Below are 14,174 nucleotides of genomic sequence, written 5' to 3'. Positions count from 1 at the left end.
TGATAAGTTAATAATATGTTTGTAATATTATTATTATGGGAACATGATCAATGACCAAATTTAAATGCAAAACTCCAGTTTCAGACTTTCAATTAATTATTTGAGGTGGGATTTTCAGGGGGGGAGATTAGTAATCTAGTTATTAAAACACCTTTTCAATACCAGTTATTGTGGCAAAACCTAAGACAAATCGTTGTGTTCTGTTCATAAAAATGGGTTCCTCGTGTTAAGAAACAGTTTTAAAAGCTTTTGCACCCCCATTTTCAGACAAAGTCAAGTGCCAATGCATGAACACATACACACACACACACGGTGGACATCTTTCCCTCCTCTACGAAGGCGCCCGTTGTTAGCACTCATGTAAATAAGCCTGCGGTGGCCTATTCCATTTGTTATTGTTTATTTCTCCTCTTTGAGAAACGAAAGGGAATTCCTGTGTGGATGGAGGGATGGATGATTCATACATTATTTTGGATGAGCTATTTCTTTTTTTTCATCCCTTTTTTTTCCTCCGTTGGACTGGAGATACGCTGGGGGATGTTGCTGTGACACAAAAGGTCACCTGAGTTTGGAGCAAGGAAGCACACACATTCACAGACACCCACACATGTACACACACACTCACAAACACACATGAAAAAACAGACACACACATTCACAGACACACACACATGCACACACTCACTCACAAACACACATGAAAAAACAGACACACACACAACACTCCCGACTATTTCCCATGAGGAAAGAGACTTGAAAAAGGACTCAACTATTCTGCACAGTCATCCTACTGGAGTACAGCTGCAGCAAAATTACAGAACCAAGCAGTCAGTGGGGACACAGCAACATTTAGCCGTCGCCAATGGAAATGACAGGCAATCATCATCAACTGCACAGCGGTGCCCCAAATGGCAGCCTATTCCCTATGCAGTGCACTACTTTAGACAAGGCCCCATAGGGAATAAGGTGCCATTTGGGACACCGTGTAGAGTTGAGTGACTCTAGGGAGGAGGCAGAGGACTCGCCCCCACTTGTTTTTCTGTTTTGTCTGTCACTGTCTCCGTCTCTACTGCTACTGCTGACTCTCTTTATGTCTGTCTGTCTGTCTGTCTGTCTGTCTGTCTGTCTGTCTGTCTGTCTGTCTGTTACTCTCTGTCTCTGCTGCTGTCACTCTCTGTCTCTCTTCATGTCTGTCTGTCTGTCTGTCTGTCTGTCTGTCTGTCTGTCTGTCTGTCTGTCTGTTACTCTCTGTCTCTGCTGCTGTTACTCTCTGTCTCTCTTTATGTCTGTCTGTCTGTCCTTCTGTCCGTCTCTCTGTCTGTCTGTCTGTCTGTTACTCTCTGTCTCTGCTGCTGTTACTCTCTGTCTCTCTTTATGTCTGTCTGTCTGTCACTGTCTCCATCTCTGCTGCTGTCACTCTGTCTGGCTCCCTCTATGTCTGTCTGTCTCCCTTGCACATGCTGTTCCCTCTGTCTGTGCCCCTGTCACTCATTCTGTCTCTCTCTTTATCTTCCTCTCACTCTCTATCTCTTCTGCAGTTGTTGTCTATATTCCTCTCTCACTGTCCGTCACTGTTGGTGCTTCTGTCTCTGTACGTCTCATCCTCTTTCGTCCCCCTCCCTCCCTCGCTCTCTCCCTCTCTCTCCCTATCACCACTCTTTCTCTCAGCCTCACCCCATTTCTCCCTCCCTCTTACTCTCTCCTCTCTCTTCCTTTCCTTCCAACCCATCCCTCCCCTACACACTCTCTGTTCGTTACACTCTCTGTCCATCTCGCTCTCTTTCCGTCTCAAAATCAAATCAAATCAAATTTTATTTGTCACATACACATGGTTAGCAGATGTTAATGCGAGTGTAGCGAAATGCTTGTGCTTCTAGTTCCGACAATGCAGTAATAACAAGTAATCTAACTAACAATTCCAAAACTACTGTCTTGTACACAGTGTAAGGGGATAAAGAATATGTACATAAGGATATATTAATGAGTGATGGTACAGAGCAGCATAGGCAAGATACAGTAGATGGTATCGAGTACAGTATATACATATGAGATGAGTATGTAAACAAAGTGGCATAGTTAAAGTGGCTAGTGATACATGTATTACATAAGAATACAGTCGATGATATAGAGTACAGTATATACATATGCATATGAGATGAATAATGTAGGGTAAGTAACATTATATAAGGTAGCATTGTTTAAAGTGGCTAGTGATATATTTACATCATTTCCCATCAATTCCCATTATTAAAGTGGCTGGAGTTGAGTCAGTGTCAGTGTGTTGGCAGTCTCTCTCCCTCTCTCTCTCCCTCTCTCCCTCTGTCTGTCTGTCTGTCTGTCTGTCTGTCTGTCTGTCTGTCTGTCTGTCTGTCTCTCTCACTCTCTCTCACACTCTCTCTCACTCTCTCTCACACTCTCTCTCACTCTCTCTCACACTCTCTCTCACTCTCTCCCTCTCCCGCTGTGTCTGTCTCTCTCTCCCTCTCTCTCTCCCTCTGATGACTGTCTTCTGTCCTGTGTAGGGGAGTTGGAGAAACAACAGGGCTCGAAGGGAGTGTCAGCTAAGAACAATGGCACTCTGGAGCTACGCAGCAAACAGGGCTCCCCGTCAGGTGTGTGTCTGTGTACACATGTGTTTGTGCACCTAACCTAAGCTAACACGCAATACTGTGAAACATACTACTCTCCAGACACACATGCTCTCATACACACACACACACACACACACACACACATTTGTTTTACTATCCTTGTGGGGACCAAACAATTGTTTCCCATTAAAAATCCTATTTACCGTAAACCTAACCCTTAACCTAACCTAACCTAACCTTAACCCCAAACCCCTAAACCTAACCCCTAAGCCTAAAATAGTATTTTTCCTTGTGGGGATCGGTGAAATGTCCCCAAGTGTCCGGAATCTCCTTGTTTAACTATCCTTGTAAGGACATCTGGTCCCCACAAGGACAATAAAACCAAAAACATACACACGCCATTGATTTTGGCCTCATGTTTCCGTCAGCTCTTATGTTGGTGTCATTTTGATTGACAGGCAAGCAGGACCTGGATGAGAACAGTGGACACAATGCAGTGGAGGTAAGTGCTCACTGATAGGCCAAGTCTTAATGCAGGTAAGTGTTTATTTGTATCTATTGTCACTGGAGCAGAGGCCTAGGCACCACAGAAGTTAGCCTGACCTAGCATAACGCTAGTGCGTCTGTATGTGAGTGAATGGGTGAGTGGGACTCTATTGAACTAACTATTGACCCTATTGAACTAACTATTGACCCTATAGAACTCCGATCAGACAATACATCTGCCCCCCATATAGCATGACATATCCATATACAATACCAGTCAAAAGTTTGGACACACCTACTCATTCAAGAGTTTTTCTTTATTTGTACTATTTTCTACATTGTAGAATAATAGTGAAGACATCAAACTATGAAATAACATATGGAATCATGTAGTAACCAAAAAAGTGTTAAACAAATCAAAACATATTTTAGATTCCAGATTCTTCAAAGTAGCCACCCTTTGCCTTGATGACAGCCTTGCACACTCTTGGCATTCTCTCAACCAGCTTCACCTGGAATGCTTTTCCAACATTCAGTTCCCACATATGCTGAGCACTTGTTGACTGCATTTCCTTCACTCTGCGGTCCTACGCATCCCAAACCATCTCAATTGGGTTGAGGTCAGGTGATTGTGGAGGCCAGGTCATCTGATACAGCACTCCATCACTGTCCTTCTTGGTCAAATAGCCATTACACAGCCTGGAGGTGTGTTTTGGGTCATTGTCTTGTTGAATATCAAATGATAGTCCCACTAAGCGCAAACCAGATGGGATGGCGTATTGCTGCAGAATGCTGTGGTAGCCATGCTGGTTAAGTGTGCCTTGAATTCAAAATAAATCACAGACAGTGTCACCAGCAAAGCACCATCACACCTCCTCCTCCATGCTTCACGGTGGGAACCACTCATGCAGAGATCATCCGTTCATCTACTCTGCGTCTCACAAAGACATGGCGGTTGGAACCAAAAATCTCAAATTTGGACTCATCAGACCAAAGGACAGGTTTCCACCGGTCTAATGTCCATTGCTTTTGTCTCTTGGCCCAAGCAAGTCTCTTCTTATTATTGGTGTCCTTTAGTAGTGGTTTCTTTGCAGCAATTCGACCATGAAGGACTGATTCACACAGTCTCCTCTGAACAGTTGATGTTGAGATGTGTCTGTTACTTGAACTCTGTGAAGAATTTATTTGGGCTGTAATTTCTGAGGCTCAAAACTCTAATGAACTTATCCTCTGCAGCAGAGGTAACTCTGGGTCTTCCTTTCCTGTGGCGGTCCTCATGAAAGACAGTTTCATCATAGCGCTTGATGGTTTTTGCGACTGCACTTGAAGAAACTTTAAAAGTTTCATGTCTTAAAGTAATGATGAACTGTCGTTTCTCTTTGCTTATTTGAGCTGTTCTTGCCTTAATATGGACTTTTTTTAATCAAATAGGGCCATCTTCTGTATACCCCACTACCTTGTCACAACTGATTGGCTCAAATGCATTAAGAAGCAAAGAAATTCCACTTCAATTCCAAGTCACACCTGTTACTTGATATGCATTCCAGGTGACTACCTCATGAAGCTGGTTGTGAGAATGAAAAGAGTGTGCAAAACTGTCAAGGAAAAGGGTGGCTAGTAAGAATCTCAAATATAAAATATATTTAAAATGTTCTAACAATTTTGGTTACTATATCATGTGTTATTTCATAGTTTTGATGTCTTCGCTATTAGAAAATAGTAAAAAAAAAAATATATATAAAAAAAAACCTTGAATGAGTAGGTCTGTCCAAACTTTTGACTGGTACTGTAAATGTCCTTAGTAATTGTTCTAGGTAGGTAGGTAATAGTAGTAGGTAGGAAGTGGTTACTGCATTATATACAGTTGAAGTCGGAAGTTTACATGCACCTTAGCCAAGTACATTTAAACTCAGTTTTTCACAATACCTGACATTTAATCCTAGTAAAAATGCCCTGTCTTTGGTCAGTTAGGATCACCACTTTATTTTAAGAATGTGAAATGTCAGAATAATAGTAGAGAAAATGATTTATTTCAGCTTTTATTTCTTTCATCACATTCCCAGTGGGTCAGAAGTTTACATACACTCAATTAGTATTTGGTAGCATTGCCTTTATATTGTTTAACTTGGGTCAAACGTTTCAGGTAGCCTTCCACAAGCTTCCCACAATAAATTGGGTGAATTTTGGCCCATTCCTCCTGATAGAGCTGGTGTAACGGAGTCAGGTTTGTAGGCCTGCTTGCTCGCCCACGCTTTTTCAATCCTGGCCACAAATTTTCTATAGGATTGAGGTCAGGGCTTTGTGATGGCCACTCCTATACCTTGACTTTGTTGACCTTAAACCATTTTGCCACAACTTTGGAAGTATGCTTGGGTTCATTGTCCATTTGGAAGACCCATTTACGACCAAGTTTGAACTTCCTGACGTCTTGAGATGTTGCTTCAATATATCCACATAATTGTCCTCCCTCATGATGCCATCTATTTTGTGAAGTGCACCAGTACCTCCCGCAGCAAAGCATCCCCACAACATGATGCTGCCACCCCCGTGCTTCACGGTTGGGATGGTATTCTTCGGCTTGCAAGCCTCCCCTTTTTCGTCCAAACATAACGATGGTCATTATGGCCAAACAGTTCTGTTTTTGTTTCATCAGACCAGAGGACATTTCTCCAAAAAGTACAATCTTTGTCCCCATGTGCAGTTGCAAACCGTAGTCTGGCTTTTTTTATGGCGGTTTTGGAGTAGTGGCTTCTTCCTTGCTGTCGAAATAGGACTCGTTTTACTGTGGATATAGATACTTTTGGGACCGTTTCCTCCAGCATCTTCACAAGGTCCTTTGCTGTTGTTCTGGGATTGAGTTGCACTTTTCGCACCAAAGTACGTTAATCTCTAGGAGACCAAACGTGTCTCCTTCCTGAGCGGTATCATGGCTGCGTGGTCCCATGGTGTTTATACTTGCGTACTATTGTTTGTACAGATGAACGTGGTTTGAATTGCTCCCAAGGATGTCTTGGCTGATTTCTTTTGATTTTCCCATGATGTCAAGCCAGGAGGCACTGAGTTTGAAGGTAGGCCTTGAAATTCATCCACAGGTACACCTCCAATAGGCTCATTGACATCATTTGAGTCAATCAGCTTCTTAAGCCATGACATCATTTTCTGGAATTTTCCAAGCTGTTTAAAGGCACAGTCAATTTAGTGAATGTAAACTTCTGACCCATTGGAAGTGAAATAATCTGTCTGTAAACAATTATTGGAAAAATTACTTGTGTCATGCACAAAGTAGATGTGCTAACCGACTTGCCAAAACTATAGTTTGTTAACAAGAAATTTGTGGAGTGGTTGAAAAACAGGTTTTAATGACCCCAACCTAAGTGTATGTAAACTTCCGACTTCAACTGTATTGCCTGGGCCAGAGGTTTGGAGGTGGCCCTTTGGGCTTTCAGGTGAGTGAGAGAATGAGTGAATAGAAATGGTAAATTACCATAATTCTAGAGGGTGTTTCAACTTTTATTCAGTTGACATAACCTACCACAATACTGCTGTGTGTGTATGTTTCTGTGAGAAAACGTAGCATTCCACATGATCAGCAGAACTATAGTACCCAAAGGCTTTGCAATTACCACTCTGGAGGTGCTACATGACCTTTTGTATCCCTCCGCCAGAGGACTGGTGCACAGAGGCAAACACACCCGGTCAATGTGACATTCAGGGCCTGTTTAACAAGAGGTAGTGTGCTCGGGCTCCATTGAAACAAGGCTTTATTTGTTCTAACAGTCAACAGGCCCACTGCGGTATCAGTTAAATTGATCATCTTTGAGGTACATTATACATACAGTATCTGCTGGGTTAACGGACTGGGTTAAATGACTGGGTTAAATGACTGGGTTAAAGGACTGGGTTAAAGGACTGGGTTAAAGGACTGGGTTAAATGACTGGGTTAAAGGACTGGGTTAAATGACTGGGTTAAAGGACTGGGTTAAATGACTGGGTTAAATGACTGGGTTAAATGACTGGGTTAAATGACTGGGTTAAAGGACTGGGTTAAAGGACTGGGTTAAATGACTGGGTTAAATGACTGGGTTAAATGACTGGGTTAAATGACTGGGTTAAAGGACTGGGTTAAAGGACTGGGTTAAAGGACTGGGTTAAATGACTGGGTTAAAGGACTGGGTTAAAGGACTGGGTTAAATGACTGGATTAAAGGACTGGGTTAAATGACTGGGTTAAATGACTGGGTTAAAGGACTGGGTTAAAGGACTGGGTTAAAGGACTGGGTTAAAGGACTGGGTTAAATGACTGGGTTAAAGGACTGGGTTAAATGACTGGGTTAAAGGACTGGGTTAAAGGACTGGGTTAAAGGACTGGGTTAAAGGACTGGGTTAAAGGACTGGGTTAAATGACTGGGTTAAATGACTGGGTTAAAGGACTGGGTTAAATGACTGGGTTAAAGGACTGGGTTAAAGGACTGGGTTAAATGACTGGGTTAAATGACTGGGTTAAATGACTGGGTTAAAGGACTGGGTTAAAGGACTGGGTTAAAGGACTGGGTTAAATGACTGGGTTAAATGACTGGGTTAAAGGACTGGGTTAAATGACTGGGTTAAAGGACTGGGTTAAAGGACTGGGTTAAATGACTGGGTTAAATGACTGGGTTAAATGACTGGGTTAAAGGACTGGGTTAAAGGACTGGGTTAAAGGACTGGGTTAAAGGACTGGGTTAAATGACTGGGTTAAAGGACTGGGTTAAAGGACTGGGTTAAATGACTGGGTTAAAGGACTGGGTTAAATGACTGGGTTAAAGGACTGGGTTAAAGGACTGGGTTAAAGGACTGGGTTAAAGGACTGGGTTAAATGACTGGGTTAAATGACTGGGTTAAAGGACTGGGTTAAATGACTGGGTTAAAGGACTGGGTTAAATGACTGGGTTAAATGACTGGGTTAAATGACTGGGTTAAAGGACTGGGTTAAATGACTGGGTTAAAGGACTGGGTTAAAGGACTGGGTTAAATGACTGGGTTAAATGACTGGGTTAAAGGACTGGGTTAAAGGACTGGGTTAAATGCCGATTTGGAGTTGTATTATTAGTAATGGAGGTATATTGTAGTTGTAGGTATGTCGTACCTCCCAAGGCCAAGGTGGATAGAGTACGTGTCGGTCTTAGAGATCGGGGGGGCTCCATTTGTCCTTGACCACCCTGCCCTGCCATGGGTCTATTCTGTCTGGATAAAGTGTAGCATGTATGGAGGAAGGTTTTTCATTGATTAATTATGTGCCATTAATGATATCTGAAGTTACAGTCATGAATCACATAACAGGTCAATTCATGTTGTACCCATGATCTATATACAGCCTGTAACACAATCTGCAGTATGTCCAGCTTGCTCAAAAGGAAGCTGAATATGTGTGACAGAGGGAGAGATGGATAGAGAAGGTGAAAGAGAAAGGGCGGGAGGGGGGAGGGAGAGAAATCAAAGGAAGAGCGTAACTCATTGTTCGTTAAGGACGATGATGAAGATAAAACATCTAGTTTATTACATTATGAATAGATGTACATCAAAAGCCCCGATGGAAATGGCATCCATGTCATCCATCTAGCTTAAGGGCAATACGGAGCCCAAACCCACATGAAAAATCAATATGGACCTGCCAATAGTCATTCTTGTCACAGTTCCATTACCAAGCTTGTATAATAATCTAAAGCAGGGCTCCCCAACTGGTGCCTGTGGGCCGAGGTTGGCACGTGGGTGGTTTTATTTGGCCCCCCAAGTTTACTGAGCAAAACACTTTCATTGTTGGACATAAAAAACTAACATAACAACAGACCAGGAAATCAACTCCAAGTTATATTAATTTGGGAAATCTGTTCCCAAATATTCCCCCCGGGGCCTAAAAATCTATTTTTGGTCCACCAGCCACTGTGTCAAGTAGATGAAAAAAATCTGTCTCACTTTACTGACCTGTACCTGCGCCTCCAAAAATGAATCTATCAGCGCTTCACTCACAGTGTGCAAAGCTGTTGCTGCATAAGGATTCTTATTTCTTTGTGCGATTAGCAGCTATGAAACAAAGCAGTAGAAATACTTTGAAAACAACTACTGCAGCATTTCTTTTCTACAAATCACACATTATCTTCATACTTGACCTTTGACCTTTGACTCTTTGACTCTAAATGCGAACATAATGCTCCACTGTAGAGCCCTGCAAATTAACCCCCCGCCAACGTGGCTGGTGGAATAGACATTCTTATCCGACAATACCTAAATCTACCTGCATTTGGCAGGGGGCTGGGGTTCATTTTATGCCCTGATTCCCATGCATAATAAAGAGACATGATCGTACTGTATATAAATGTAAGCCAGGTTTGAAATGATTATGTTCTAATCAAATATTATATCTGTTTGGGCTTTTTTGCAGTCAATTTGCAATCTACAAATGATTTGTAATTATCTTCCGACCACCTGACCCTCCATTCAATAAATAATGGTCCCTCAGTTGAATCTAGTTGATCCCTGGTCTAAGGCCTAGCTTACCATGCCAAAGTTCCTTCCTAAGAGTCGCCCCTATCATACAGTGTCTTTGGAAAGTATTCAGACCCTTTGACTCTTTCCACATTTTGTTAGGTTACAGCCTTATTCTAAAATTGATTAAACCTTTTTTTAATTAAAATAGCCCATAATGAAAAAGCAAAAACTGTTTTTTAGAAATGTTTGCTAATTTATAAAAATAAAAAAATGAACTGAAATATCACATTTACATAGTGAAATTATTCAGACCCTTTACTCTTCTTGGGTATGGCACTATAAGCTTGGCATACCTGTATTTGGGGAGTCTCTCCAATTCTTCTCTGCAGATCCTCTCAAGCTCTGTCAGGTTGGAAGGGGAGCGTCGCTGCACAGCTATCTTCAGGTCTCCAGAGATGTTCGATCAGGTTTAAGTCCGGGCTCTGGCTGCACTCAAGGACATTCAGAGGCTTGTCCCTTGGCCACTCTTGCGTTGTCTTGGCTGTCTGCTTTGGGTTGTTGTCCTTTTGGAAGGCGAACCTTTGCCACAGTCTGAGATCCTGAGAGCTCTGGAGAAGGTTTTCATCAAGGATCTCTCTGTACTTTGCTCTGTTTATCTTTGCCTCGATCCTGACTAGTCTCCCAGTCCCTGCCGCTGAAAAACATCCCCACAGCATGATTCTGCCACCACCATGCTTCACCGTAGGAGAGTACCAGGTTTGCTCCAGACGTGATGCTTGGCATTCAGTCCAAAGAGTTCAATCTTGGTTTCCTCAGACCAGAGAATCTTGTTTCTCATGGTCTGAGAGTCTTTAGGTGCCTTTTGGCGAACTCCAAGCGGGCTGTCATGTGCCTTTTACTGAGGAGTGGCTTCCGTCTGGCCATTCCACCATAAAGACCTGATTGGTGGAGTGTTGCCGAGATGGTTGTCCTTCTGGAAGGTTCTCCCGTTTCCACAAAGGAATTTGTGAGCTCTGTGAGAGTGACCATCGTGTTTTTGGTCATCTCCCTGACCAAAGCCTTTCTCCCCCGATTGCTCATTTTAGCAGGTCGGTCAGCTCTAGGAAGAGTCTTGGTGGTTCCAAACTTCTTCAATTTAAGAATAATGGAGGCCACTGTGTTCTTGGGGACCTTCAATTCTGCAGAAATGTTTTGGTACCCCTCTCCAGATCTGTGCCTCAACACAATCCTGTCTCGAAGCTCTACAGACAATTCCTTCGACCTCATGGCTTGGTTTTTGCTCAGACATTTACTGTCAACTGTAGGACCTAATATAGACATGTGTGCCTTTCCAAATCATGTCCTATCAATTGAATTTACCACAGGTGTAGTCCAATCAAGTTGTAGAAACATCTCAAGGATGATCAATGGAAACAGGATGCACCTGAGCTCAATTTCGAGTCTCACAGCAGAGGGTCTACTTATGTAAATAAGGTATTTATGTTTTTAAGGTTTTATACATTTGCAAAAAATTTGCAAAAACCTGTTTTCGCTTTGTCATTATGGGGTATTATGTGTAGATTGCTGAGGAGTTTTTTTAAAAAATGTAATTGATTTTAGAATAAGTTTGTAATGTAACAAATGTGGAAAAGTCAAGGGGTCTGAATACTTTCCGAAGGTACTGTAAGTGTTTAATCATTTCCATAATGAAAGGGAACACATTCCTCCATGACAAGCACTTCCTGGTGGAAATTACACATGCCTGCATACATAATGAGGCTGATTTAGATCTAATTTACATATGAGCTACACCGCAAATGTGTTCAGCGGCTGATTAGCAGACTCCACTGAGAATCCACCTACAAGTGCTCTGTAATGAAACGCAGCTCATTCTCGATGTTTAGACAACTAGACATTTCCCAACATATCTCTTCGTTCCAAGACCCATATGTTTGGGGAGATGAGGGGAACTGTGGAAGGTACCCAAGCTGCATGAGTACTGCTGGGGTGTAGTCATACAGTTGATTAGCCAAGTAGTGGCCTTTCACCCTGCAAGCAAAGCAGTGCTCGCTTTGAGACTGAATTGAATTATGGTGTTTATTGTGAATTAAGACGTCCATTTGTTTTTCCGAAACATGCACAAACGTGTTATGTCACCGAAGCCTTGAACATACTTGCTCTTTCAGTTTTTAAGGACATTTTCAAAACATGGGAATAGGGCTAAATAGGAATCGAAGACAAAGTAATTCTCCCTGCAACACCAAACTATGTAGGATGTACACAACCCCCAGTGAGAATGCTTTAGTTTTTAACCGAAAAAGTTTCACAGGTAGGAAAAGAAAGAGTTTCTTAGGAAACTTCATGGGAGGTCATGTTTAAGTAGGATGTCAAAACCCTCCTTGTTCTTTGAAGGTATGACCAGGCCTGCTGAACAGAGCAGGCTTGGTGAGTGACCAGGCCTGCTGAACAGAGCAGGCTTGGCGAGTGACAAGGCCTACTAAAATGTGTTGTAAAATGATGAGGCATGCATTCTGATGAGTTTTGCCTGTGGTGTCTGTGGATGTCTCGTCCCCCTGTTGGTTTCACCTTCGTCTCCAGTTCTAATCCCCCCCCCCTTCTATGTTAAATGGCCGTCTAAAAGCACCCCTCCCTCTCTCCTTCACCCCCAGTGTTCAGTGACCCTTAGTGCTGCACAGTGGTTTGAGAGGGAGGCACTCTGACTCCTTTAGAACCACCAGGCTCCCCCAAAAGAAACAACTGACCCACATCTCTCCTCTCAACCAACACCCCCCCTCTATCCACAGCCTCCCCCCACCTCTCCCACCTCTACACCAATGGTTCCAGCACCCAGTCTGAACTGGTCCCCCCAGCACCAGGGGGCGCACGTTCGCCCTCCAACCCTCCCCCTCTCTTCCCTCACCCCCCACCCCACGCATGCCAGTTGTGATGTGGTGTCACCCAAAAAAAGAGAAGAGGGCTGAGGGAGCACTAGAAGGAGGCCAGTCTTATAACATTTGATGCTGTCTCTGGCTGTTTTCTAAACTAGGTGTCAATTCACAACAGGCTTCATACGTACCAGCTCAGCAGCAGCGGGAGCTTGCCCAGGAGCCCCGAGAGTGTTGGAGCCCTTCTTAACCACCGGGGGGAGCTCTTGCAGCAGCCGCAGCTTCAGTCAGCCGCTGGCACCCCCCTCCACCACCTGCAACAGCTCCAGCCAATCAGCATGGGCGACCTTCGGCCCGACACGCTCATCCAGTGCCAGCAGATTGTCAAGGTGATCGTCCTGGACAACAGCGGCCATGGCCGCGTGGAGGCCTTCCTCAGCCACACCCCCACCCACGCCCATCATCATCACCATGCCCACCACCACCAGGTCATCCGGTCGGCCACCTCCACTCCTGTGAGGTCGCCAGAGAGCAAGGACGGTCACCAGCCCCCCTTACCCCCTCCTCCTCCCCCCTACAACCATCCCCACCAGTACATCCCCCCGGCGGACCCCCGCCTCAGCCTCCAGAGGACCCCAAGTGGCTCTCAAAGCCTGCTGTAAATAAGAGACCAATGAACCAATGACCCTCACCCACCTGACCTCACCCCAACCTCACACCTCACTCCCAACCTCAGCCCAACCCCACCCACCCCGCCCACGTCACTAACAGAACATATGTACATGCTATACATACAGAGACAGAGCTATAAAAAAAAGATAACACATCTATATGCATATATTTAAGGAAATAACAACAAAAGATGAATCGAGGTAAAGATTTGAAAGGAGGTGTGTGATAACGTCATGAGAATAATCCAAGTGGAAAAGAAGATGAATTTTACTGGATTCCATGTGTATTTTCAAATATTATGTAGTTTTAACAAATTTCTAGAACAGTTTTGTCAGTTTTAACTCTTTAAATATAGATCATATCATTGGTTTCTTTAGTTTTCTGGATGGATCTTTAGTAGTTAACAAGGAAGGACGTAGTACAAAATCCAGCACCAACCAACTAGATTCAGATGGATTCCACAGACTGAATGTCTTGGAGATTCCCTCCAAGATTGAACTTAATCTAAGAACGACTTTTGTTCAGTTTTACCATTCATATCCTAACCTCATCTCTACTATGTGTGTGTGCATTTGATTGACAATGACTGAACAATGTGTGTGCCAAAATGACGGAAGTCTCCACCAAACGGACTACTTTGTACTCGGCTAGAAGAAAACTAGAAGAACTCAGAATCTCCTCCACTCTCACCTCGAGGAGTACCCTACATGTAAAAATAATTACAGCTAGCGATATTTCAGTGCAACCTGTCTCCTTTTTTGCAATGTGGTGGATTTATTCATTGAAATGGGAGACTGCTGTCTCTCTTTCTCCCCCTCTCTCTCTCTCTCTCTCTCAATCTCTCTCTGTTTCTCGTCTCTCTCTCTCTCTTTCTCCCCCTCTCTCTCTCTATCCCCCCCTCTCTCGCTCTCTCTCTCGCTCTCTCTCTGTCTCTCGCTCTCTCTGTCTCTCTCTCGCTCTCTCTCTCGCTCTCTCTCTGTCTCTCGCTCTCTCTGTCTCTCTCGCTCTCTCTCTGTCTCTCTCTCTCTCTCTCGCTCTCTCTCTCGCTCTCTCTCTGTCTCTCGCTCTCTCTGTCTCTCTCTCGTCTCTCTGTCTCT

General features: G+C 43.7%; 1 protein-coding gene across 4 annotated transcripts in view; it reads left to right on the top strand.

Annotated features, from left to right (window-relative positions):
- LOC110501001 (IQ motif and SEC7 domain-containing protein 3-like) overlaps positions 1 to 13,970 on the top strand; it is a 195,293-nt gene extending 181,323 nt beyond the window's left edge. For 2 of the 4 annotated variants that reach the window (XM_036945037.1, XM_036945041.1), the window contains 3 exons: positions 2,523 to 2,612; positions 3,050 to 3,093; positions 12,567 to 13,970. In XM_036945037.1, the coding sequence (XP_036800932.1) occupies positions 2,523 to 2,612; positions 3,050 to 3,093; positions 12,567 to 13,067 (635 nt within the window). In that variant the 3' untranslated portion in view covers positions 13,068 to 13,970. The remainder of the gene's footprint in view (positions 1 to 2,522; positions 2,613 to 3,049; positions 3,094 to 12,566) is intronic. The other 2 variants (XM_036945038.1, XM_036945040.1) reach the window with 2 other exon arrangements.
- Positions 13,971 to 14,174: the final 204 nt, after the last annotated feature.

Source organism: Oncorhynchus mykiss, chromosome 15, assembly GCF_013265735.2.
Source record: "Oncorhynchus mykiss isolate Arlee chromosome 15, USDA_OmykA_1.1, whole genome shotgun sequence".
NCBI classification, from domain to species: domain Eukaryota; kingdom Metazoa; phylum Chordata; class Actinopteri; order Salmoniformes; family Salmonidae; genus Oncorhynchus; species Oncorhynchus mykiss.
This window is presented reverse-complemented; position numbering and strand designations above follow the sequence as displayed.